This window comes from Dermacentor variabilis, chromosome 4 (genome assembly GCF_050947875.1).
Source record: "Dermacentor variabilis isolate Ectoservices chromosome 4, ASM5094787v1, whole genome shotgun sequence".
NCBI classification, from domain to species: Eukaryota; Metazoa; Arthropoda; class Arachnida; order Ixodida; family Ixodidae; genus Dermacentor; species Dermacentor variabilis.
Genome location: NC_134571.1, coordinates 117,939,748 through 117,966,328, shown reverse-complemented (window position 1 = coordinate 117,966,328; position 26,581 = coordinate 117,939,748). Strand labels below are relative to the sequence as shown.

The window sequence follows — 26,581 nt, the reverse complement described above, 5'->3', positions numbered from 1 at the left end:
CCCATTCCTGCTGCTATTAGATTTGAAGACTTTGCAGATGTCGACAGCGCGGTTTCGTCGTGTGCCGAACTGAACGAGATAACTGACGAAATAAACGAAATAATTGAGCAGGTTCTCCCACCGTCGAGCAGCGACTCTGACTTGGATGATGATGTGCTGTGTGCGCCAGAGCCTTCCACATGTGGATTTGACTCAAGCCTTCGTAGTCCGTGCGTCAGTGTACAGCGAAACTCAAAACTGGCATAAATACAGGCGGACTTGTTTGCACATAAGCGGAAGTGCATGCAACAACGTGTCGGCCACTTATTCCGTGCACAGGGACCTTAAAACGTCAATAAAGTGATCTTTTTAGAATACACTCGTTTTTTCGGACATTCGATAGTTCGGACTTGTTTACATTCCTCATGGAGTCTGAATTATTTGTCGACTGTATCGTCAAACTAAGCAAATAGTACAACATGATTTGAAATTAATAGAGGTCAACTCTAAAATAAACGCAGTTGCAATGCAGTTGCATCTTGAAAATATTGTTGTAAACGTGATAACGAAAAAAGTATCCTGCAACACAACAGAACATCTGAAGTGGTAAACCAAATACGCTGGACTTCCATTAATTAGGCTCCAGATAGTTCAATTTCTGGGTTAATTGAATCGCGGCCATCGCCCATGCATTTCTATGGGCACAAGCTTTTGTTATTTCGATCCTAAATATGGCCTTCACAGAAAATTTGAACTTGACAAGTCAGCACGCGTCCACTTGACCGCAATGGTGAACCTGATAGTGACCCCTTTAGTGGTAATGCCCGTCTCGGCGGAGCTAAGGGGACAGTGTGGACAATTATTGAGCACACATCATATATCATCAAAAACATCTACTTTTGGTCCTAGGAAGATTTTTAAGCAATAACCGTAGCTCACAACGTTCGATTACGGTATTTACCTGATTCTAACGAATGCCTGTTTTTAAATACCACCCTTATCTAAGATATGTGTAGCATTATATTCACCTTTGACTCGCTTCTACTGCTGCTGTCGCTATTTTGTACATGTGTGGTGGGAAGAGTAATGTTTGCTTATGTTTTTGGAATTAAAGACAATTTATATAATTTACACTCACGCAGTCTTGTATTTCACATTCTATACATGTACAGTCTTCTCTTTCCCTGTTGTGTGCGTCTTGTACTCTTTTCAACGTATTTCTTGTTGTATGTGTTCAGTCCCAGTATACTGAGTACGGTTCTATGGGTGCTGGCGTATGACATATACTTCAGTGTTTTCATGTTGTGAATACCACATACGTATACGTGATCAATGACTCCTTGTCTCATGGTAGTCACATAGTCGTCCATAAAGGGTGTTAGACTGATGCGCAGACAGTTTTGCACCAATGTGCATAGTGTTTGCATGGACAATGAGGCATTATCCCACCTGCCGGTTGCTGTCAAGCACATACGCAATGGGCTTTAAATGTGCATTCTCCCCCTTTATTGGGAAAGGGTTAAACACCAGCCCACAGGTGGCCTGGTATTGCACTATCTCCGAGCTCGGCCCACATTTCTACTCCCCTGTATAATGCTATACATTAAACAAAAATTGGGCCGAAAATTGCCTGCATGGAGCAGGCGCACATGAAACCAAAACCACCTTCGTAATGTATGTATGCTTTGCCGCATAACATGTTTGTATTGCGGCAAAGATAAATTTAAAAAAAACCTGTGGTGAAGCCGAGTTTAGACAAGTTTACCATTGTGCAATTATGTTTATAATTTCTATAATTTAACACACAAAAAGTGCACCCATCCACATGATACTTTTCTAGTGTCTATTCCTCTGGTGTGGCTGTAACTGCCTACTAGTTCCGGTGCAAGTGACTAAAAATTACTGGTCAAAAACAGGGCTTCAGGTGCCATCAACATGGTGGTCACTACAATGATACAAAACAAAACAACAGTGCAGGTTCATAACAAACCTCTAAAGGCAGGTTTGAAGTTCCTGATAGCAGAGATGCCACTGGCAGGTTGGTTTCCTGCACAACAGCCAATGCGTCTTTCTCAGATGCGGTCAGGATCAGCTCCTGGTGGCCCCTCTTAATCCTGTGCCAGCCAAACAGGCCCACGACCGATGGCCTGAAGGGAAAAGTGGGAAAGGGGGCACACATGGCACCCGAGACAGTTCAGAGAGAAAAGCAAAGTCTCATGCAACAAAACGAAACTGGTAGAATGCATGACATGCGTGTCATGCTTGATACGGCTTGTACCACACAACCTTCTAGCATTTCACAGAAACTAAGTCTTCAGCTCTTACTGTGACAGCAGCAATTAATTTGGAGAAGGCCCACAGCAATGTAAGTACTAGAAGTGAAGTGAATAACTTCACACTAGTGGAAGGAAATATTTAGTAATAATGATTAAGTCATAATAATGAATAAGTCTTCACTCAAATGATGGTAGCAACAAAAGCCAGACACTTTTTTCCAACATTAAATGTATGAAGCTACCAGGTCATTACCTTGGAAAAATACTTGAAGCTTCATGGCCGTTTGCCACCTCAACAGACTTCAGTGCTACCAGTCTCTTTGCTGGTCCATAAATGGGGAACAGAATACTGGACTTGTCTTCAGACAGCCGAACATCCATTGCTCTCATGGTCACCGGGTGTATCCTCTAGAATAAACAACGAAAATGCAGCTGTTTATTTAGTCTGATATTCTAGTAGTAGTAGTAGTAGTAAGTAGGAAAAAGTGGAGCTGGCCAGGCCCCGTTATGCGTAGGACAGACAATACGCATAGAACAGATAGCTGGCCATGAGCCTATTTTTGTTTCTGTTTGTCATCTGTTTGCTGAGTCGTAATGCCGAGTTTTGAGCGAGTTCATGCCTTTAGCTGTGCTATGGAGTCTTCTTTCTTTCTTTTGTGTGTGTGTCAATAAAAGAAATACTACTTGTAGTGACTTAACAGAATGTGCCATGATTGAAGACTGACTGCACTTTCTTTTTTTTGTCTCCACAAAAGTTTGAACTGGAGCCAATGCCTTTAATGGAATGCATAATTCTTCTGTCCCTGACACATTATTAGATTTTGTGGAGTTTGGCTCAGTTCCTTCTCTTAATGAGAAAGAGTTGTGTACAATCGCACATTATAACAAACTGGTTTTTATAGCTCCATAGGGTGATGTGTAGTTGCAATGTTCAATTCTTTTGACTAGTGTGTTCACAAGCCACATATTCAAAAGTTTTGTGGTTGAGCTTATATTGATTTTTCCCTCACATGTTGAAGTTCTGTACACATATTAAAGGGCATTAATCAGCACTTGTCTCTTCCTTGCATCCCCCCTTTTTTTTTCATTTCTATTCTTTTCAGTGACAAAAAGCATTATGGCTGATATGAAAACTATTCGGCATATGATTTGGTATCTGAAGCCAATTTTTTCCAATGTAGTAGACTTTCGTTAATTCGATCTTGACCGAAGGTCCTGGCCGGCACCCGTGCATTTCTATGGGCCCAAACTTTCATAATTTTGATCCGAAAATTGGGTGGTGTGCCTCATAATCAAATTATGGTTTTGGCATGTAAAACCCCAGAATTTAATTTCTTAAAGATTGGCTTTTACCGGATAATTCAAACTTGACCAGCCAGCATGCACGCGCTTGACTTGGTACGGTGACCTCGATAGCAATCTATTTAGTGGCAGCATGTCTCAGTGGAGCTTAGAGGTCAGTAAGTGCGTTGAACACATGTCAAATCCCTCGTTGAAAATGCCTATTTTCAGCCTGTCCTAAAAAGATTTTCAAGCAATAACGGTAGCTCACAATGTCTGATTATGGTAGTTACCCAATTCCAATGCTCAACTTGTTTTTCCCTAAGTTAATTTGACCGAAAATTACCTGTGCGGTGCCGATCAGATACAAAGCTAAAACAGCATTCGCAACATATATACTTTATAACATTACTAACTGTAATGCGGCGAAGCTGACTTTAGAAAACTGGCCGACATTGCAAGCACATATTAGACATTTGCCAATTTTTCCGCAAAACATCAGGTGCGCGTTAGATTTCTACTTTGTTTAGAAGCTTTACTGTCATTTCTATGTTAGCTTTCTACTTTGGGCAAATAGAAACTATACACCTTTTTGATACAGGGGCAAGTCAGATGACTCAGAGGTGTGCTTTACCGTTTCGTCAGCATCTTGTTTAATTTGACTTGCCAGATAATTCAATAAATTTCATTGGTGCAGTCATGGTTGAATTAACGGAAGACAACTGTATTCATATTCAAGTGAATTATGAAGTTTTAATCTTCAAAGAGCACTAAAATAACTGATCTTAGGAAAACCCATGCTTAGTCCTTGCACAGGTGTCACCAATCTTAAATGAGAGGGAATAAAATTAAATTATTTTAAAAACAACTACTTCGAAGCTGCTCTGAGAAATAATAATAATGTGGTGACACACTTAGATAACAAATGCCATTTTGAAGTCACCATACCACTGCAGGTACAGCCATCTACAAAAAAAAGATTAGCATAAGTAAACGATGACTAGAGTAGCAAAATGCTGCTGTGCTACTCTGCTACTGATGACTCACAAGTGCAGCGAAAGTGTTGAAATTTTTCCATGTATACATAATGAGCGAAGACCTGTACGCCCTGAAAGAGCGTTGGACAGCAGCTGCATGCATGCAGCTCTTGGCCAGAGGTGATAAAGACATATTACTTAGATGTCATGTAAGTATGCTGCAATTCAAAGGCAAAGGCCAAAAACAAAGAAATGAAGTACAGCATAACAGATCACGCCTGCCGATAACTAGTTTAGAAGCTGTTGAAGACGACCTGTAGTCCAATCTGATTTGACAAAAGGTACCTATAGTTCTAGTATCATCAAGGCCACCATCGAGGCGCATAAAGTGATGGATTTGTATGTGTACATGCATGCAGAGAGCCACTGTATAAGGCAGCCAGATGGGTGAATGTCAGCTGCCCGAGGCCAGCAAAATGAACATGCAACTTCCTTGCAATCCCAGGTATTTGAAGGCGCACCAATGCAGACAGGCCTGCTGCTACTATCCTCTTATGCTGGGCAGTAACTTTTTCATATCTGTCATAAATCATGTGCTCCGACTGTTCCCCAACAGTTCTCCAGTACACACTATGTCATCACTGCAGATCCACATGGGTGTTACAGCAGACACTAACAATGTTGCATAGATGCAAGCGAGCCAAGATCCCATAACAGCTATTGCCATAAAAGCAAGGCCCCGTAGCCAACATCACTAATTCGGTAACTTGGCAAGTACGCTTTATCCCATAACTGCAGCTTGAGCAGGTCTAAGCAAGCAGACACAGCTGAGTAGTTATGATGCCAGCAGACAATACTTGAGAGAATGTACCTGCAAACCAAACCTGCTTATTATCTGCTTTAGCAGCGAGGATTCAGCATCCGCCAGCCGTGTGGAAGACTCGTAGAGGGATTGCACCTCCATCACTTCCTGCTCATTAGGAAAGGCGTGACAGTCAGCTGCTAGCTGTTCCCTGGGCAGAGCACAGTGAGGAGACAGCAAGTTTGAGCACAGAATACAAGCTTGACTTTGCAAACACTAGTTTCCCCATCCCTTCCCACAGTTTGAGCTCACCATGCTGTTTCTGTTTGAATTTTGTTTGGCATACAACCAAACCCGTTTATAATGAACTTGATAGTTTCGCGAAAAAGTGGTTGTTGTATCAGTTTGATATATGTGGACTTGCCCTTCAAAACAAGCAAAAATTAACAACACTGAAGCAAGCGGTGGCAGTTACACCACTTATGCTCAAAAATTGCATTTTTTTTTGTATTTTACTTCTTGTTCCTGGCCCTTCACCGCATCTAGCTAAACATTTCTGTTAAAATGTAATCTAACGAACAAAATGCGGTATTATAGCTCTTTCAAAATGGTGCCCGGCCAGTTCCAATTACCTGTCATTTCGAAACTATGAGCACAGCTGCCATTTTTGCTTTCAGAGCTTGTCGTTGTCTTACGTTATATATTTTGCTATCGGGAGGACAAAAGCGGATGCTGAATATGATAGCAAAGTGCTTTAGTTGGCTGGATGCGGAAACTGCTACAGCATGCCAGCACTTTGCAAAGGCCTTGCTGTTGCAGCTGCAGCATCAACCACACATGAGCCAAGCGCGAACTTATGCACTTTTCATGTCGCTTGAAAAAGTATGAAGTTCGAAGGGCAAAATGCCATCACGACGATAGCATCGGCATGTGCTATCGCGGAGGCCACAGCTACCGACCTGCCTGACCCTGAAGCACGCTGGGGACATGCCTTGAAAGCATGGTTACCCTAGCATTGTTAAAAGAGTTGAAAGCGAGTAATTTTCCTCACGGCTTCTGAAGTCCACACTTGGTGCTCACTCTTCTCGGCGATTGTATTTTCATCACTGTTGGACTGAAGCAGGGAGCATGCTGCTGTGCGCCCAGTTTGGTCGCAATTCCATGCTTTGGAACTTTGCGTGCTCCCTCCTTTTACCGCAATCGGGCTTGAAATGTTCTTTGTAACAGTACGGCACTGTTGAAAACATTCGTTACATCTGGGCGCAGTTTCATTAGGCGAGTCGGGAAATCGTAAATGCAGTGAAATGTGGTCATTCGAACCGATAAATTGTTGTACCTGGGAATGTTATAAGTGGGTTTGACTGTATTACAGTTCCTGCGCTAGCCTTGAAACAAACAATCACCAGACATTTCGCTCTGTAAAGGTGGATGACCAGTGAAGCTGTGTGGCACATGACAAAGAGGTGACAGAGAATTTTGAACAAAGGCACGAACACAATAATTGTCTTGATCGATGGTCATTGTGATGAAAGGTATGCACACAGATTTATTTTTACACATGCACGTTCATTCGTGCTTTACATTCATTATATACATTCGTGTTTTCATTTTGCAATATACTGAGGCAAAGAATTTGAGACCGAAATCACTGCACCAACTGGCAGTGGGCTAGTGCCGTCAGAGCCTTCGCAGAGGGAGGGCAGTAGGGGAATGCTAGCATGATGAACGATATCGGAAACAGCCGTGAAAGAAGACGACCACGACGAATGCGCGAGCGGTGGCACGAGCGCGTTCACGCGGTTACACTGAGGGGCGCCAACAAGCCATTGCTAATTATGATAGTTTTTGCTCACGCAAATTTGTTGACGGACACGAAAAATGCGTGCAACCCTAGCCATAAACAGCTATGCTGTAGAAGTATGCTGACTGGGCTCAATTTATGGCTGGCTGTGACACTGCCATACATTCGTAACACCCTAAAGCAGAATTTACTTTCATGTCAAAAAGACTAGCAAATGTGTCTTTGATCATCTTCTGTCCTTGTCTTGTGTGTATTATGCCACAGCTAATTATTATTATGTTGTAACAGAAATGTTTCCTCAGTTGTCCTGATGTGGCATCACTCTGTGATGTGGAAAAGATCAACAAAGACAGAAAAACAAAACACTAGTTTTGTGTGCATCTTTCACTGGCCACTCACACTGAACAAAATGAAACAGTGCCAACTCTGCCAGCTATCTAATTTGCTCCTGTGGTAAACTTTATGATTAGGTTACCTCATTTATACATTTCGGTTTGTTACATTTTCTAGACTCTCGCATTCCAAAATTCTGGTTCCATTTAATTCCCATAGAGCATATGTGTGCAGTTTAACCCACCAATAACAATATTAAAGTGCAAAAAAAAAAATCCCATTGTTACGATATTTGTTATAACTTGGTTGCACAAAAAAAGAAAGGAGGGGGGACAAACATTCAGATGTCTTAATTAGACAAAGAAGTACAGTCAAATCCACTTATAGCATTACTGGTTCTAATACTCGTATGTAAAAATGAGCATCTGCTGCACTCTGAACTTCTGTGTACAATCTATGGTAACATAATCCACTTACTATAATGTTCCCATGTCACATTATTAGCTATAACAATTAAATCTGGCTACTGGGTGCCTCCACGATGAAATCCAGGTAAAAAAAAACTCAAGCAGCTTTGCCACACCCGCCTTTGTGCCACTTTTTCCTTCCACCCCTCCGACCTCAGCAAGGGTGGAATGAAGACGAGAGAGAGGTATACAGCAGAAAGGCAGATGTGGCGTCATGGCTTGCATCATGCAAGCCCAGTAGCCAGATTTAATTGTTATAACCAATAACACAGCATGGGAGCACTGCAGTAAGTGGTTTATCTTACCATAGAATACATACAAAAGTTGATGATGCAAACCAATATTATAAATGTGTTCAACTGTATAGCTAGGAGTTGGTCACATTTCTCTTTCTGGTTTCTGTGTCCAAAAATTACAAAGGCACACCACTGACATGGCATCATCCATTAGTGGTGTCTACATTGAGCATACTATGGCACAAATGGGAGCCCATGACATCATCAATTATGAATGCTATATGTCCTCTAATAATAGCATCGGGGCACTGGAACCTCTGAGCGTGTTAGGCATTGTCGTTCGTCTCAAAACTGCTTACAATGTCGAAGGCAGACACCTCTGCACACAATGGACACACTAAAACAGACACCCTGTCATATCTTTTCAATCACATAACCATGCATGGACCTGGTTTAGATTTAATGCACAGCTTGTTTGAGAGCAGCACTGCTGAGCTGCACAGCTAAACTGCCATTAGGGCCTTTTTATTTGTGGACATTTCTCTGAAGTACAACATAACTTATCATTAAACTGCAGTGCATGCGCAACTACATACACAGGCAAAGAGAAATAAGCAAATGCTGCTGCCTGCACAATGCTCTTTCTGTCCGTTTCTTTTTTTCCTTTCCTACCTTTTGCGCCACTAACCTCAACAGCCATGCACCAAATAGCCCAACACTGCATTTGCTACTGCTGCCTGTACCTGCAGCTATTATGCGTGCTGCAGTTTAGTCATGTTTCAGTTCACCCAGGTTTCAGTTCTGCTACAACTGAACTTGAAGGGCCTCTCACCAGGTGCCACTGGAAATTTTAATTATATTACAGAAGTTATAAAGCACCATCCAAGGGGCATTCTACAACAAGAATTTTCGGAAATGGTTTGGTAGTAGTCGAGACTGAAGCAAATGGAATATTATGACGTCATGGTGTTAGGAGGTGAGCACTCTCTCCACAGCAAAAGTTCGTAGGTGACCTCCTGCCTTCTCCCACATTGGAGCTGAGAGCCCACATGACACTGATGCAACAATCCCCACTTCCTTCTCTCACGTGGTCCTTTTCTTTTTTGGTTTCCTTCTCCTCTTTAGAACATATCCATAGGCAGAATTTAGTGCACCAAGCTTTACAGGAATCTTCGCATTGTTTATGCTGCTGCTGACTATATTTGTGCACTGCAAGCACTAAGCGTTTGAAAAAGACATGCCATCTGCTTTCAACATCATCTCTGCCGGCAGGGAGAGCGGCTACTCCAAGAAGGGTGAGCGGGACTGAATTTTTGGCTTTCTTTACCGGCATACACTGGTATAATATTTTGCGCACACAATCAACACTATGCCATCTACACATCATGTTTGTCTGTTTGCAAAGCCGGGACCTCACGTGAGGGCCTTTAAGCAAGAGCAACAAAGTTGTTTGCTACAGCTACTAACCTGAGCCCTGCGGTTTTCTCAATTGCAAAGCAGTCTTGAAGGTTCCGCCAGCTGGTCACTATGTGGCAGTTATAGCATGTGAAGAGGCCTAAGTGAAACAATGTAGAAATAAAGCAATATTTAATTGAGGTACTCAGTGAATACATTAAAAAATAAAAATACAAACAAATATAAAAATTGACACCCAGTGGAAATGGTTCATTTATTAGTATTTTGTTTGGCTAATTGGTGTATCTGCAGAAAAATAAATTATTGTGCAAATAAACACGTCACACGGGCATGTACACAAGCTAAAAGCTTGTCCTGTGTATGCGTCTATATGCTGCATTAGTTTGCACAGCACATTTCTTTGCATAAGTGTTCCCTTGCAGCATTGTGGTACTCTCAGTGATTGGGCATTTTCCTTGCCTCGAGTACACTTAGAATAAGAAGTTCGTGACAAAAATTATTGCAGGCTGCCTACAAACGCAGGCCATATTTAGCATTCTGCTTTTCCAGCCAACTTTTTAGCAAGATGTCAGAATGGCATAGTGGTTAACATATTGGACACTTGATTACACCTGGTCCATGCGGCGTAGATTTGACACCCACTGCCACTAGTTAGGAATGCTTTCTGTTGCTCTGCTCTGGCATTTATATGGATGGACACCAGACGCACCAATCACCGCAAGAGCCCAAAACGCCTAACAATGTAAAATGCGAAAGACAAACATTATGCATGCAGGAAATATAATGTGGTGCAAGTATTACTGCAAGTATTACTGCAAGCAATGCATCTGCAGGTTGCCTGTACATGTGGGCCATACTATACCTGTTCTGATATTTATAAAAGCTGTTGGAGGCAAGCTCTTCTGAACCTCAGTGCTAGAAGGATCATGCCGACAGATGGGGCATGTGATCTTTAGGCTGATGTATCCCTCTTCAAATCCAACCGAATTGTCCTTGAGGACCTTCTTGATCTTTGACACAGTCACAGGAGCAACATCACTAGCGCTAAGCATTGTTGCCATGGCCCGCCTTTGCATGAAGCTTTTTGGGAGTGCCAGAGAGCACCTTTGCATACCTGAAATGAAAAACAAGCTTTATTAGTAGCAGTGTAATAAAAATAAAGGCATATGATGGTTACCCTTATTCAGAAACCAAACTTTAGTGTTGCTTGATATACAGGGCCCTGAATATTTGGCTGCGCGTGTTCAAAAAAAAGATTTTGCACTCACTGCTCCACTGTTCTTGCTGAAATTTTGCAGAACGATTGCATTTTGTCATCAACTTCGTTTAGTATGACACTTGGCACAATCAGTCGTCTGTTTTTTAAGACAAAAATGAGAAACTGCTTTTGCCTATGCGAAAAATGGCGTCTGAAAAGCCAGCCCTGGCACACACTTGTGTCGCCGCCTGCCGGCAGCAGCAGGAATGAGCTGCTTAGCAGACTAAACGGCATTTTGAAATGGGCCGCTTACGTGGCAGCAGCTCCTTCACAGATTTTTTTTTTTTTTACAACTTTTTCAAAAGGACTGTCAAAAAATTCTCAGCGCCAACCCCGCAAATGCGCTAGTTCCACTGCTCATGCATTCGTCATCATCTTCTTTCACAGCTGGCTCTGTTGTGCAAAAAATTATCACCATCAGCAATGGCTCAAGCGTTGTCTTCCACAGCTGGTTTCGTTGCCACTTATCATTCCAGCATAGAATTTCACTTCTCTTGTCATCGTAATGCAGAGGCCGCCTTTAGGGGGGCGTGAGCCATTGCTTAACGGGGTACAAGCAATTAATTGTCTTAGGTGACGGACACATTTAATAACACAGGTGATACGTGAATGTGTGCATACCTATATCGCCACAATGACTACAGATTAGGACAATAAATATGCTCGTCCCTTTGTTCAATATTCTGGGTCACCTATGTGTTGTCGTGCACTAAACAGCTTCACTGGTCATTCACCTTCACAAAGTGGAATGGCACTGAGGAGGAGGTGAATATACTTTATTTGTAGAAGTGAGCTGGTAGTGGAGTTGTCTGAGGTGGGCAGCGTCCCTAGTCCAGGATGCTGTGGGCCTGAGCCGATAGCTTGGCCCTGCTCACCAAACAATGCTGGTCTTCAAAGCTCGGGCTTGTCAGCTGGGCCTCCCACTGCTCGACGGTTGGTCCGGTTATATGTGGTATCACTGGGTTGTTCCCACACTCTCATACTAAGTGGTAGAGGGTATTCGGCACAGAGCAGAAGGAACACTTGTAAGTGTAGCTCGCAGGATACATGGCAGGCAGCAGGGTGCCGTGAGAGAATGTGCCGGTCTGTAGTTTGCGGAAGATCACCGACTCTTCTCTAGTCAGCTCAGGATACAGCGGTGGATAGGTCCTCCTACCGTGTCTGTAGTGGTTCAGGATGTCGCTGTATGTTTTTGGGGTGCCATTGTGTAGGCCAATTGGGGCTTGTGAACCTGGTGGGATAGCCCGGAGAATGTGATCTCGGGCAGTGGCTTAAGCCACTAGCATTACCTGCCAGGGACTAGTGTCCCCGGGCCCAGACAATGTACATTAGTGGAAAATTGTCCAGTTTCTTGAGGATGGTCAGGGCCTGTTTAGAAATGTGGCCCTTTGGTAATTTTCGCATGCTGTTTGCGAGTTCGTGATGACTGTGATGCGACCTTCATCTCACTTTCCCATTGTGGCTGCCAGATCTATCACCGTTTCTTTCGTGGAGCCGATGTCTGGAGTGCTCACCAAGGCCGTTGCTACCTCTTCTCCCTGGCCGTTGATCACACTGGCAGCGTGGGCTGCTCTGTTCTTGTACTTTGCCGCGCCGGTATATCTGAATTCTCCATTTCTTGGTCCTTTGTAGGCCTTACGTAGACATTGTATGCTTGCTTGCCTCCTTTCTCTATTGTGTTCTGGATGCATGTTTCTCGGTATGCTGGCCACTATGATCTTCTCTCCAAAGGGTAGAGGGACCCGCTGTTTTCTGGATTCATATTCAACTGGGTAGCCCAGTCTTCTTAGTGTGTCCCTGTCCTTGCTGGTGAGCTTGAGTTGCTCTATCTGACTCGTCTTGTGGGCCTCTGCTAGTTCCTCCCAAGTATTACAGATGCTCAGCCTGAGTAGCTTCTTCGTCGACGTCGTCGGGGGAAGTCCCAGTGCCAGTTCGTAGGTCTTTCGTATGAGAGTCTTCAGTTTGTCCCTCTCACTGTTCTTGAGAACCAAGTGTGGGATGCCGTAAGTGACTCTACTGATTATCAAGGCTTGTATTAATTTTATCGAGTCCTGCTCCTTCAGGGCTGGCTTTCTGTTAGTTACTCTTTGCAGGTGCATGACTTGGGTAACTGTCGCTTGCACGTTTTTAATGGCAGCAAGACTGGCACCGTCCTTCTGGAAAGTGAGGCCCAGGATGTGGAGTACCTTCACATTGGGTATGTTGACTCTATGTAGGGTCAATGTTGGGTCCAGTGTCTCCTGGGGAGGACGCCCTCTTGTCCTCTTTTTGAGGATCAGGGCTCTGACTTTTCTGGCATGCATAAGAGACTGCAACGGTGTAGATAACACTCGGTCCTGTCTATGGCTTCCTGCAGGGCGTCTTGTCGTTCACCTGCCAATCCCGTGCACATCCACATGATCAGGTCGTCCGTGTAGATTTCATGACGGATGACCCTGATGTTGTCCAAGAGGTTCGGCAATCTTCTCATCACTATATTAAGGAGCGACAGGGAGATCACCGACCCCTAGGGGTTCCTTTCTGCAGTATTTGGATATTGCCAGTCCTGAATTTCCCCAGGCCTTTGGTCGCTGTTCGACCCATCAGGAAGTCCCAGACGTAGTTGTACGTCCACCGCCCACAGTTGGTATGTTGTAGGCTGTTTAGCACTGCTTCATAGGAGATGTCGAATGCCCCCTTCATGACGAGTGCCAAGATGGCACTCTTGTGGCGTGTACCAAGGCCATCGATCACTTCATTTAGCTGAAGTAAAATGCCCTGGGTGAGGAGGTTAGGGACAGAAACCCAACATAGTGTTCAGCTGGTGCCCCCTTACTTCCAGGTAGGGCGAGAGTCGACTGTGGACCATGTGCTCGAAGAGTTTCCCCGCGCACGATGTGAGGGAGATCGGGTGCAGGTTCTGTAGCTTGAAGGGCTTGCCATGTTTTGGGATCATCGTTACATCTGTGTGCTTTCAGGAGGCTGGTATACTGCCGGTCTCCCAGCTTTCATTTATGTACTCTAGTAAACTCTCTGTTGCCCTGTCATCCAGGTTACGGAGGGTTTTGTTAATTTTGTCCCATCCGAGCATCACATTTCTCGTGAAGTTTCTTAAGGCTGCCATAATCTCCAACTTGGTGAAAAGTTGGTCTAGATCTGGGTTGGGTTCTCCCTTGTACTCCGCGTGGATGATGGGCTGCGCCTGCCGTTGTTGCTCGTCTCTGAGGTATCTCTCGGTGATGGCTTCAAGCACTTCTTCCTCAGTGCCCTGAAAGTTGTGTATAAGTCTTTGTATGTGTAGCCCGGTGACAGTTTTTGATTCCGTCTTGCCCAGGAGGGTCTTTAGAATAGCCCACATCTTTCGGTTGCTTAAGGTTCCTTGTAACTGGTTGCACACTTTATTCCAGTTCTGGCATCCGAGTGTTTCAGCATACTCCTCCGCCTATCGGGAGATTACGGCAATGCAGATCCTGAGCTTGCAGTTTCTCTTCGGCTTTTTCCATCTCTTCAAAAGTCCTTGTCTGGCCTCCCAGATATGAAGTAGACGTGAGTCGACTTCGGGAGTGTCCGCAGGTTGGATGGTCCTTGTATACTTGCTAACCAAGTCCATCACGTTCTTGGTCCACTCGATGTCTTTGAGGCTTCTAGGGTGTTTGTCTTTTCAGAAGGCGGACCAGTCTGTAATTTTGGCCTAACCTACTCTCGCGGAAGTTTTGTGGTGCATGATTTCATTCTGGATGATGCGATGGTCGCTACCCAGGGTTTCGTTCAGTCTCGACCAGTCGACTGACTTGCCTTAGGCTATTGGAGAAAGTCAGGTCTGGGCTGGTGTCTCTGGAGACGCTGTTGCCGATTCCAGTAGGTAATTGAGGAGCGGTCCACAACATCAGCTGGTGGTGCTGTGCCACGTTGTGCACGCCCATACCCTTCTTGTTGGTTGCTCAGTAGCCCCAAGCCATGAGTGGAGTGTTAAAGTTACCCATCACGAGAAGCTTTTGATTCTTGGTGACTTTCTTCACTTCTTTCAAGAATTTGTCGAAGTCCTTGAGGCTGTCGCACGGCGGGCTGTATACATTCAGGATGCAGAGACTCTGCAAGGTTTTCTTGTGAGGAACCAGCTCGATCAGAGTGTGTTCGATTCTGTGGTTGATTTGGTGTTGCTACGTCATGTGATGTTTCTTGATTAGGATGGCTGTCCGGGTCCTTCCCTTGGCAATGTGCCTTTCATAACCGTGCATCTTAATATTATTTGTTTCCTGTAACGCGATGACGTCTGGTTGGGGTAGGGTGCATAGGTGAAGTAGATTTTGCCGTTTCCGATTTATTGCTCTGCAGTTATATTGCCAAATCTTGAGGTTTTGGATCGCTTCTTTCTTTGCTATATTATTTGCCATTTTGGCTTCCCAGAGCCTCGTTTATCTGGGTTTCTCTAATGGGATATTTTGGCTTTTTCCTTACCTGCTCTCTGTCCTTTTCTAGGATGGAGATGCGTTGGCTGAACTCGTTGCCCATCTGGGTGATCTCTTGGCGGAGTGTTCGTATGGCTGCCTGGACAGCGGCTGCGACAGATTTGCTTATGGTGTCGATGGCCTGAGCCAATTCGGCCCGGAACCCATTTCTCAGTTCGGCTTTGTATTCGGCTCGCACCTCGTACATCCTGTACTCTATTCATGATTCGAGTTCCTCTGCCGGGGGAGTGTGTTCACTCGGCAGCATTGGTGATGTGGTCAGTTGCTGATGTTTCTGCAATTGGTCAATGAGTTGTTGGAGCTTCTTCTCCAGGGCTTGTTCCCTGGTCTGAGCTCTTCTGTCCCTTTCCTCCTGACGTCTTTCTTGCTTTTCTAGATGCTTCATGAGCCCTTCATTCCACTTCATCAGGTCGATGTTTTGTCTTCAGAGAGAGGTGGTTCCTTCGTACCTCGAGTTTTGCTCTTGCGTCGGCAATGAGTGAAACGGGTCGGTTTTCGGCTTGGCACTGGCTATCACTTCCGCCCAGCTGATCGGCTGTTCTTGTTGTTGCTTAGGCAGCAAGTTGCTGTTTTTGTACTCGATGATTTTCTTCGTAGCAGACCTCGAGCTGGACCTCGTTTGAGATAGAGACCAGGAAAACGATGAGGACCTGGACTAGGGTTTAAAGATGCCTTCTTTCAGCTGCCATCCTTCGTTCTGGATGTGAGCTGTGGTGGATACTCTGCTGTTTTCATTTTGTTTTATATTCCGAAGGGCTTGCCCTTGTCTCCTTTGTTATAGATAGCTGTCTGCCTCTTGATTTACTTCTTTCCCTCACATACAGGGGTGGGGGTCATGGCTTGAGTCTCTTCTCGCACTCCTTGCTTGCCGTCTCGTGAGGAAGTCCGTATAGTTTGGATTGTAACTGGGATTCGTGGTCTGATTGTGAGTTCTGCACTTCACACTGGTTGCAGATATTTTTGTCAGGGTTGGGGCATAAGTATTGCTGGCGGCCACTTTCTCCGCAGACCTTGCAGTACTGCACTGATCTGCGGTATGGAACTGGCCACCTTCACATAGAAAGGGACGTGCGGACCTTCGAAGGTGATCACTGCTGAGGTGGATTTGCCGGGCATCCTCGCGTGCAGGATGCCACAGTCGTTGGCTGCCAGAAGCTCCGCAAGTCGTTCCTCCATCGTACATGCAGTGATACTGTACACGGCTCCACATACTGTTCCTGGGAGCGGTTTGATGTAAGGCGTCACCTCGTATGTGGCTGCACCTAGTTGGATGCTGTTGATGGAGCCAAGCTTGAGTGCATAATCCTCATCTGCGGTGCTGGCACTTATCAGGTTCTGCTTCCACTGCGTTTGAATGATTATGTTTGCACAGAATTCTTTGAAAGGGGAACCACTTACTCTTGCGATTCCCTCGGTGATCTCCTCGTCCAGCCAGCTGGACTGCTTCATGCCAGTTCTTGGTCGGTAAACCATCTTGTAATCACTATCTGGTAGCGGAGGCGACGTGTGTCACGGCGGTGGCTTGCCTTTGGTTTGGCTTCCCTGATCATGCTGCCGTTGCTGGTTGGTGTTGCCTTGAATGCTTGTTTGCACCCTCTGGTTGTTCCTCGCGTTCAGTCTTCCTGGCTGGTTCTGGGGGTTTCCTGGCTTTCCTTCCTCTTCTATGCAGTCCGGTGGCAATATGTGGTGTACAAATCCACATCTTATAGGGTGGCGCCCTCTAGCTTTGAAATGCGGGTTTGAAAGGCTATGCTTTTTCTGGTTAAATGTGCCAGGTGTGATTGCAAGTGCCAGAAATATGTCATAGACGTCAGGTTTTGGGTACCACCTATAAGGGTGTGTCACTACATTGCTTCAATGCTAATAGAATTATTGTCGAAATTCATCGAGAGAGGGTTCTGTGGGAAATTTTTTTTAATTACATCAAATTGTAAAACTTAACGCCCCAAAACTGCATAATGGGTTATGAGGGATGCTGTATAGGAGGGCTCCGGATTAATTTTTACCACCTGAGGTTCTTGTAACCAGCACCCACGGTACAAAAATGTCTTTGCATTCTGGCCCCATCAGAATGTGGCTACCGCAACTGGAATCGAACCCACGTCATGCTTAGCAGCACAACACCATATCCACTAATACAAAACGCTCCAGATGTTTACGCTCCAGAATCACCATATTTAAGCGTTGAAAAAGAAATGATACAGAAAATGTGTACATATTGAACGTGCCTATGAAGGCTGCCTTACCATGCAGTTGTTTCATGATGTAGTTGTAGCGCCCATACGACACTCCACAGATGCCAGAAGTCAAGCCTGCCATGTCGGCAGCGCTGCCATCAGGACACTTCGTCAAAAGATAGGAATACCGCATTAACTTGCCGGCCATGTCTCAGCATGCCTGCCAGGTTTTCTTCCGCTATTCAGCCCTTTATTAGACAAACAATAAGAAAGGCGCAGTGAGGATGCGTAACAATAAAGGACATGCAGAATGACAGCTCTGAGCCACTGGACATCACTGCAGTGGATTCTCCGCATATAGACTTCATGCAGACACGAAACAAATGAAATTAATGCTTTTTTTTTTTTTGTACGTGCCGGCCAGCACGTACTTGAGAGAGAGGACAAAGTAGCTTTTTTTTTCCCTCTTATTGGTAGAGTCTGACGAAGGAGATTAATCTGAAACCAAATATATACTACAAACTTTGCTAAATATCGTGTGTCGACAAACCAAATGTTCCCATAAGTTACCCTCCAAAATTTCGCGCGTGCGGTCAACGCAATGAAATGTATGCATTTACCATAGGGCTGCTTTTACAACAGGTAGATTATTTTAATTGTTGAACTACATTGCAGATACCGTTGCCAGCATGTAGTTCTCACATAATGCGACGAGGAAGAAAAAAAAGAGAGGCGCATATTCTGGTGCAGGCGCCGAATGCGAAGTACCGTTGGCTACATCACTCACAGTGACTAGAAACCCCATCAGCTGTTCAACCACATTTTTCAAGGAAGGCGGCAGAAAATGTAGGTTGCGAGGATCTCTAAGATATCAACATTTTTGACGCTCAAAACTTTACACTCAACTATGCGCATATGTGTAGAATTGTGCGACTGAGGCTTTAATTAAAGCAACTAATTAGTGGCAAGCACTTTCTTGCCGCTTTTACAGACCTTGACGAAGGGAGCCAAACTCCGAGTCACGGTACTCCAAGTGTAAACAAAGCAGTGGAGAAGGTCTGTTCTCGCTTGACTCGTTGCTTTTCAATGCATTAGGTAGCCCAAAAGTGTAACAATGACAAAGAAATCCGCGTAAGTCAGCCACAGATTCGCTTCGCCTGGTTCAATTATTCCGCGGTGAGAAAAAAAAGCGCGCGCCGATGCACGCGCGCCTACTTCGTGCAATCCGCAGTTTCCGTCGTACAGAAACAAGCTCAAACGCGCCCAACGCTCGCCATGTGCTCACAACAGTTGCTAGCATGCCGACGCTGATCAAGCCAACTTCATCGCGCACATTTCCCAGCTCCTATATACGACTGGCACATCGCCCGCATCCAACCTAAAATGTAAAGTAAATCTGAGCATGACGTTGCCATTGTACAAGTAGTCAAAAACGCGCGGAGTCACAAAGTTTACGATCAAAGAAACGGAGGGCACTCACCTACACGCACAAGCCCGCGCGGATATTCGTACTTTTTTATCACTATGATCGCCTTATTTTATTAAAAATAGCAGGACTAAACCACTTACACTAGGTTGTACAGTGTCTTTCAAGGTTCGTTTTTTCAGAGAGTTTACAGCAGGTGTGGAAAACGCACCCGGTTGAAAACAAAACTGAAACGAACCCACCCGCACCATCGGTGCGATGGGATGAGTGGGCGGGCCGGCCATCCTTTCCTCTTTTCTTCGTGCGTTCAGCAGCAGCAGCAGCAGCGGCAGCCGCCGCGCCGGTCACTCGCAAGTGGGAAGGTCACAGCGGGGAACCGGGGGAGCCTTCAAAAAGCATCTTCGCGATGGCTTCCCGCATCTCTCGCCGATTCTACCGGCTAGAAGGCACCGAAGACCTCGTGCTCGACCGAGGCGCCAGCGCCGAGGCCGAGAACCGATGGGTATTCGAAATAGCGTGGGAAGTCGTCAATAAAGGTGAGCCCACCGCCGGCTGGCCAGTCCACATTTTTTGGGGCGCAAGGGGCACGGCCGGCTTGTTATTAATTGCTAGTACACAAAGCCAAGGCTGTGGTTCAGCGCGGCGTACGTAGCATGAGGCGCGCCGTAATGCAGTGGGTGTAAATGCTCGTTCGCTTTGCCTGTCAACTGTACTGAGCTTAACTGCGCCAACTAATTATGCGCACGCTTCTGCGAAAATCTTCGCCATTGCGTCAGGTGTCGGGATCACGCGGTTGTCAACCCCAGGATCGGTGTCTCGGCGGCAGCAGCGAAGGGTATCCCCCGCGATCTTGAATGATAGGCGCGCGGCAAACATACACTTTCAGGCCATGCGTACTCGCGTGGTCTGATCATTTGCGTGTGCCGCACTTCAAGTGACTGCGTGCCGGTGGGGTCCGCAGGGCAATGCACCGGCGGCTTGTATTTGTTTTGAAGAACCGCCGGACAGTACGGGCACTTGATGCAATGGGCACGCCCACTCCCTAGCTGTCACTGCTGCCAAAAACTGTCTTGAAGGTCGTCCAATCGCTCCAAAGGTCGTCGATTACGTCTTGTGGCTCGGGGCCCCTTTCACATGGTGCGAATTTGACTGCGTTTTCGCACATGCGAATTCGCAGTTGCGGCAAATGGGCCGTCAGACTCTTCGCGCGCGTGCGATGTTTTCTATGTTCGGAGTGCTGCTGAACATCTCTGCGAAAACGCACATGCGGCATGGACGGATTACCAATCACAGCGTCGATTACGGACATGTCATCGTGGCCTACCTATTTAATTTTACGGCGAAGCTGTGTAGTACATCTACCCCCAATGCATTTGTCGTGTCCGTGGGCAAAAATTGGGCCGATCCTGTAAATAGTGAAATATCGGGCCAACCCGCGGCGAAGGTGAAGCAGGCTTCAAGCACTCCGCCCCTAACAATAAATAAATTAAGGTGCATTGTTTCAAGTCGATGGGTATACTGGAATCGTTTGTCAACAGCATATGTATAGACTCATGAGCAGGAGGCATTGCCATATACACAAAGTACAAAATATATGTACAACAATACACCCTTGACTCGCAAGAGGACAATGCCACCGACTGTGGGGGTGTCTCTGCCGTACAGATGAAAGACGGAATTGTGACATCCACTGTGCATATATCTCCAGGCACACCCCAGTGTCATATAGAGAAACTCATGACCACGCACTTTGCATGGGCTAGACATGATGACACTACCCTGTGATCATCATTGGAGACTTCAATGTGGACATTTCAAAACCAGACAAGAAATGGTTCAGTCAGTTTGTGCTAGAAGAGTTTGGTTTGAAGTACCACGCCAATTCAAGTCACTCGACGGTTGTGTGTAGCTTTAACTTTAGCCAAGATTCTAAGGTTGTAACCGAACCAGCCAGTGTATATCACAGTAATTGCAAAGCTATCATCACTTTCATTACCAAATGATGAAAAAAAATACATGTGCCCTTGTCTAACCCAGTGTGATGTGCTACAGCTTTGCTTGTCATCCACCTTCACAGAGTGGAATGGTTCCTGAATTTTTTGTTTTGATAAAGTAATGCACTCAAACATAAACATCTGTCACGAAAAGTAGTTTTACTTTGTTTTCACTGAAGCAAAGTCACTATCAGAATAATTCAATCCTCTGCTAGGTGCTTTCAAGTGCAAAAATTGCAGCTACCGTGTTCATTGCATGTGAAACGGCAATGTGCAGCTCAGAATTGCAGAAATCGCATCTGTGAGAAACTCATTGCAAAATGCATACTGTGACAGCATGCGTGAAGCTGGGTCATCTTCCACAGTTGCGATATCTCGAAATGAGCACATGAACACTTGTGTGCGTGCATGCTGGTAACGGGACGTGCCGCATAGATTGAGTGGCGAGGATGACACACTTGTGGACAGATATAATGCTCTTTGTAGCTGTTGACAACTGGTCCTGCTCGCGAACTGACCGGGCCACTACGCTAGCACCCTCTTGTGCATGTAAGAAACCTTAAAGAGACTCCCAGAGTGTGTGTGTGTGTGCGCGCATGTGCGTACGTGTCCTTCCGTCCGTCCGTCCACACACAGCGTGCTTTAGCTAATTTGGGTCAAGTATTAAAAAAGGAAACATAGGTGCTATGCATGTCAATTTGCATTGCCGCAGTATTGTTATGCATCATATGGGGCACGTCATATCTTTTACAATCTGCCAAGCTGAGTAATTAACAAAGTTTGCTTAATTAACTATTTAAATATTAACTCTAGTGAAAGATCTTCAATACAAAAATTGTAGCGCTTGTTCTGAAACATCGGATTATTTCATCTATGCTAAGATTACTGCCCTGTTTAATTTTTTTCCAGCATTTCTCAAGTACGTGAAATTATAAAAAGACCATGTGACTGCCGGCTAATGCGTTGCGCTTTTAGTGCCCTCAAATATAAGTTGAATAAATTAGCAAAGGCTGCTCTGTGCACAGAGATCGAACAGGCTAGAAGATTGAACAGGCCGCCGGTGACTGCCATAGACGTTAAGTCACAAAAGGGGTGTGCTGTTTAAAGAAAGAAATTCTTCAATGAAAAAGCGGCTGCCACATGTGAATGCAATATGGGACCCGGAGGCAGAAACACGATGGCGGGGGCAAGGCTGACAGTGCGATGAAAGACTGAGATAAAAACCATGCTGCCTTCGATCCATCGCAGTCACCAACAACCTGTTCAATCTATCTCTGTGCGCGGAGCAGCCTTTGCTAATTCATTCAACTTGCATTTGATGGCACTAAAAGCGCAGCACATTAGCCGGCATTCACATGGTATTCTTTAAAGTTTGTGCACTTTAAGGAAAGGCCGGAAAAAAATTAAACAAGGCAGTTATCTTAGCATAGATGAAATAATCTGATCTTCCAGAACAAATGCTACAACTTTTGTACTGAAGATATTTTGCTAGAGTTAATATTTAAGAAGTTAATTAAGCAAACTTTGTTAATTACCCAGCTTGGCAGACTGAAAAAAAATATTATGATATGCTCCTTATGGCCCAGAAGAATACTGCGGCAGTTTGACAGGCATAGCACCTATGTTTAATTTTTTTAATACTTGGCACAAATTAGCTGAAACACCCTGCATACACACACGTAGTTCATTATCTACAATTTCATATCAGCAGTGATGCAATGGGAGGTACTACTTATATTTCAGTAGGTGCTCACAAAGTGTGCCACTGTTCTTCCTTGCCTTAATATAACAGGCAAGATTTTTTTGTGAACAATGTTGCTGCACAAGGCAACTTATCCTGTCTGCACATGCAACTAGACACTTGTAGATTAGCTGTGCATGTGCTTATTAGCAGCACGACAATTAAACCATAATGCCAGGACAATATTCTATGGAGTTCTGAAAACTGTGTTTCTGCTGTGGTGGTGTATATAAATGTGACTAGAACTCTTAGGATATGTTACGCGCTTTTTGGTATCTACCTATCTATCTACACCTCTAACCATTTTCCCACCAACTTTGCTTGCTTGTTAGTTCACGGTCTAATGGGCAGAGCATCGGGTTGCTGTGCTGAAGGAACCTGGTTCAAAACCTACGATCGTACCAATATGGGTCACTGGGTATCTGCCATCGGGTATGTGTCGCCCGTCAACGAACCTTACTTACTGCGACTTGGGTTGCTGGGCGCAAGCCGCTCTTCAATGACAAAACAAAAATCCTTTCTAATTTCTCCATTGCTGGGTGGAATCGCCCCCGCATCATATATGCTCAGACAACTGACTAAATACCTCATGGCAGCACAGCTAATGGCACAGTGTGTCCAAGGGGAAGCACGAGAGAGGAGCCCAGCTCGCATATGCGCCTCATGACACGTTTCAACGGTGGCAATACGGTGTGTCACTAGATTGATACAATGCTAATTGCATTAACATCGGCATTCATTGTGGAATGGGTTCTGCCAGATTCGTTAATCAGTTGGCGCTCTCTTTAAAGATTTAAAGGATGGTTCATCATAGAATCACCTTCACTAGGCTTCTTGGTAGCTTTATCAATAAAGCCCACAAGTGAACTAAAGCTACCGTTGTATTCTGCGAGAACCACACTTGCACAGGATGTCTTGTTTGAGGGTGAGCTTTCATATCTTCAAAATGTGGAGCAAAAGCACTGTTTGCCCATGGCTCACACACCTTAATTTTGGTATCCCTTGAATGCACTTAACAGCTCCAAAGGTACTGACCGGGATCGCGTAGTATTTGAGTACACTGTGTTGCACAGTGAAGTTCTAAAGGAGCTGACTAATGCAGCTGGTGACCAAGTTTCCAGAATTGCTAGATTGTTATAATTTTGCTGCTGTCCACCACATCGGCCAACTTACTGGATGCGCGAGGTATTTAAGCACACATATTCGAATTGCCATAGACATTAACATTCTCATCCTATCTGTCTAAGTGCTTAACATCGTCCACACCAACCTCCTCTGTCACCTATCTTGCACATTTATTCCAGGATATCAGTTTTCACTCTGACACTGGAGATGAAGCAGTCCATTCCCCTAGTCACCTTGCATGCTGGCCACACCGACTTTGAGACCACCACCTTCTTGAATTTTGCAAAATGGTTTGTTTTCTGGCTGAGACAAGAGTTTGTGGCCAATTGTCATCTCTGACAAAGACAGTTAAGTGCTGCCAGTGGTCAGACGTCATTCAGACAGTTGAATTTCTCCAGCAGGTGGAGGTCATGATGAGTGAGAACTCTGAAAAGCTGCCTATGGCCACTGACAATCAGCTTCAGGTGACAGAATAATAAATCAAGCTGCCTGTGCATGATTTTGTTAGGCGCTACTCCTAAGTTACGAATTTGCTCGTGCCCACGATGCTTACGCCAATCAAGAATGTTTGGTTGCCAACTTTAGCAACCAAGTCATCCTGAATATGGTGTTTTAGTTCCAAATATCTAAACCCGCACAGCGCTATGTATGGTGGGCATCACTGACAGAAAGGCTAACAAAAATCCACACGATAAGAACTTGATAAAGCCTGCTATTGTGGAAACACTGCCCAGCATCAACACGCACTATCTGATCCAACTGTACAGACATTATTGAAGCCGAATTCAATCATTAAGTAATGCTGATGATGGTTTTATTTCACTGTCTTATAAAAAAAAAAGCAGCAACAGAAAAACGGAAAAATATTTGGAATGAGTATACCGAACCTTGTCCGAAATATTGATGCTATTCCTGAGATTGTCATTATGTATTCAAATACCTTGCGCACCTGGCACATGGCTTTGCTGCCATGCTTGGATTCGCAGAAATAAATTCAAGGCAACTTGTACCCGTGTTTGTAAGGTCTATAGCTTCTTAGACTTTGCATATTGCTGTTTGCTGATCCAACCTCCAGATCACCATGCATTTGCCAGTTTCCTGGCCATCCATGCGAGAATGTTTAATAACATTGGAGCACTAAAAAGATTTGTTTGTTTATTAGAGCATTCCAATATTGTGATAAAATTGCTTCAAGAAATTTCATACTATTAGTAGAGCATCATATTTGTCATCTTTAAAAATAGGAGAGCAAACTGCCCACTCTTCTCTTTTATCATAATTCATTTTCAGCTTTTCTCCTAGGGGATTCAAAATACCTCTCCAGGCTTTTTCTTAATATTGAGTTGCTTCCTTGTAGGGCACAATATGTCCTTTCTTTTTTGCCGTCTGACACTGGTATTTCTCTTTGCAGTGGTATAAGAAGCACAGTTTCCATACTGCTATCCAAATATTACTGTAAATGTGCAATTTAATTTGATTATTACTGTAGCATAAATAAACAATTGTTTCATAAGAGCTCCACTTTCAGTCTGTGTAAAGTGCATCTTTTTGGCATGTTTATTGTATCTATTACATTCATCTAGAAAAAGAGTGTGGGTACAGATTTCCGTCTCAAAAGTAAACAGAGCTCAAGTTTGTTTCCTTAAGTCATCCTGCCCTAAAAGTAACTGCTTTGACAGCATTCTTACTTGTTTTAATATGTAGTTAAGGCTAGTCCTCTACGGTTAGCGGTATTCATGCATTATCTGCATGAGGCATCTGCTTTGGCTTCAGCAATGTTTTTTTTTTTTGGTATTTTCGTGGTAACGGCTTCTTGTTCCCTGGACATCAAGTGCATCTTTGAAGTATGTGCACTTACCTGAAGTGCCTACACAGCAGCTGCACTTGTTTTATCCTTGCAAATGCACATAAAAGCTGAAGGGTCAGCAAAACAAAAGATCAGCCTGTGATTCCACAAATGTACGTGGCATCATGTTTGGAGATGGCCCATGGGACAACAGGCATCAGGTTTACTGAGACAAGAAGCAAACTAATGTGTGCCAGTTGTACCTACATGGAAAAATTTTCTCGAAGGATGTGGTGCTTATATCTTCCCTTTGACTAATAATGTGAACCACACTGTATGCACTCAGCTTTGTTAACTATAACAGTCCTTTCAAAGTAATTGCATAGGCGAAGTAGATAGAATGATCGGAAAGTGGCTTTCATCTCTGTGCAGTTGGAGGCATTTACACAGTGATCCGTTCCAAGGCTGAGGTGAGCGTGGAAGAACTGGGAGACCAGTTCTGTCTCTTGGGTCCCTTGAATGAGAGCCTGGTTCGCACTGAGGTCGAGGTCCTGGAACCTCCTTACAATGTCTTTTGGAACAGCATCAAGGCCCTGAGAGAACAAGGCATCAAGGTGAGTCACTTTCTGAAACTGGCATGAAGGAATCCACAATAGGACATTGGTGTCCAGCATAGAACTGGTCACAACACAAATGTGGCATTGGAACGGATGTTAGCTTTTTGTGTGTTTCTGTTAGTGATCAAATGTGCGAGAAAGCACCTCACAATATACAGGGTGCTTCAGCGAACACTTCCAAAAATTCTTAAAGGTTACCTGTGGCAGTTAGCACAATTCTAGTTCATGAAATGGGCTACTAGATGCGGCATACACTACTTGCACGAAGAATTGAAATACATAACTGTCTAATTAACAAAAAGCCACTAATTAACTTACTAACTAATTAGCTTATGGACCATATTGCAATTTACAAATTCTAGCAGTGGCGTTTCCAAGGTGGATCCACTTGCAACGACTTCTGAGGATGGCACCAGTTTTGAGATAGTAATTCCCAAACCT

At 44.6% G+C, this 26,581-nt stretch overlaps 3 protein-coding genes across 4 annotated transcripts in view; 1 reads left to right on the top strand and 2 right to left on the bottom strand.

Annotated features, from left to right (window-relative positions):
* Positions 1-18,739, bottom strand: part of mtDNA-helicase (mitochondrial DNA helicase) — a 48,385-nt gene extending 29,646 nt beyond the window's left edge. The window contains exons 1-7 of the mRNA XM_075690114.1: positions 18,445-18,739; positions 17,521-17,699; positions 10,431-10,682; positions 9,620-9,707; positions 5,385-5,526; positions 2,509-2,663; positions 1,970-2,126 (exon numbers count right to left, since the gene is read on the bottom strand). Coding sequence (XP_075546229.1) covers positions 1,970-2,126; positions 2,509-2,663; positions 5,385-5,526; positions 9,620-9,707; positions 10,431-10,682; positions 17,521-17,659 — 933 coding nt within the window. The 5' untranslated portion in view covers positions 17,660-17,699; positions 18,445-18,739. The remainder of the gene's footprint in view (positions 1-1,969; positions 2,127-2,508; positions 2,664-5,384; positions 5,527-9,619; positions 9,708-10,430; positions 10,683-17,520; positions 17,700-18,444) is intronic.
* Positions 18,740-19,164: 425 nt separating this feature from the next.
* Positions 19,165-26,581, top strand: part of Glys (glycogen [starch] synthase) — a 36,803-nt gene continuing 29,386 nt past the window's right edge. The window contains exons 1-2 of one of the 2 annotated variants that reach the window (XM_075690103.1): positions 19,165-19,413; positions 25,956-26,137. In XM_075690103.1, the coding sequence (XP_075546218.1) occupies positions 19,284-19,413; positions 25,956-26,137 (312 nt within the window). In that variant the 5' untranslated portion in view covers positions 19,165-19,283. The remainder of the gene's footprint in view (positions 19,414-25,955; positions 26,138-26,581) is intronic. The other variant, XM_075690102.1, reaches the window with a different exon arrangement.
* Positions 25,920-26,581, bottom strand: part of LOC142579672 (hsp70-binding protein 1-like) — a 47,216-nt gene continuing 46,554 nt past the window's right edge. Inside the window, exon 6 of the mRNA XM_075690109.1 lies at positions 25,920-26,116. Coding sequence (XP_075546224.1) covers positions 26,086-26,116 — 31 coding nt within the window. The 3' untranslated portion in view covers positions 25,920-26,085. The remainder of the gene's footprint in view (positions 26,117-26,581) is intronic.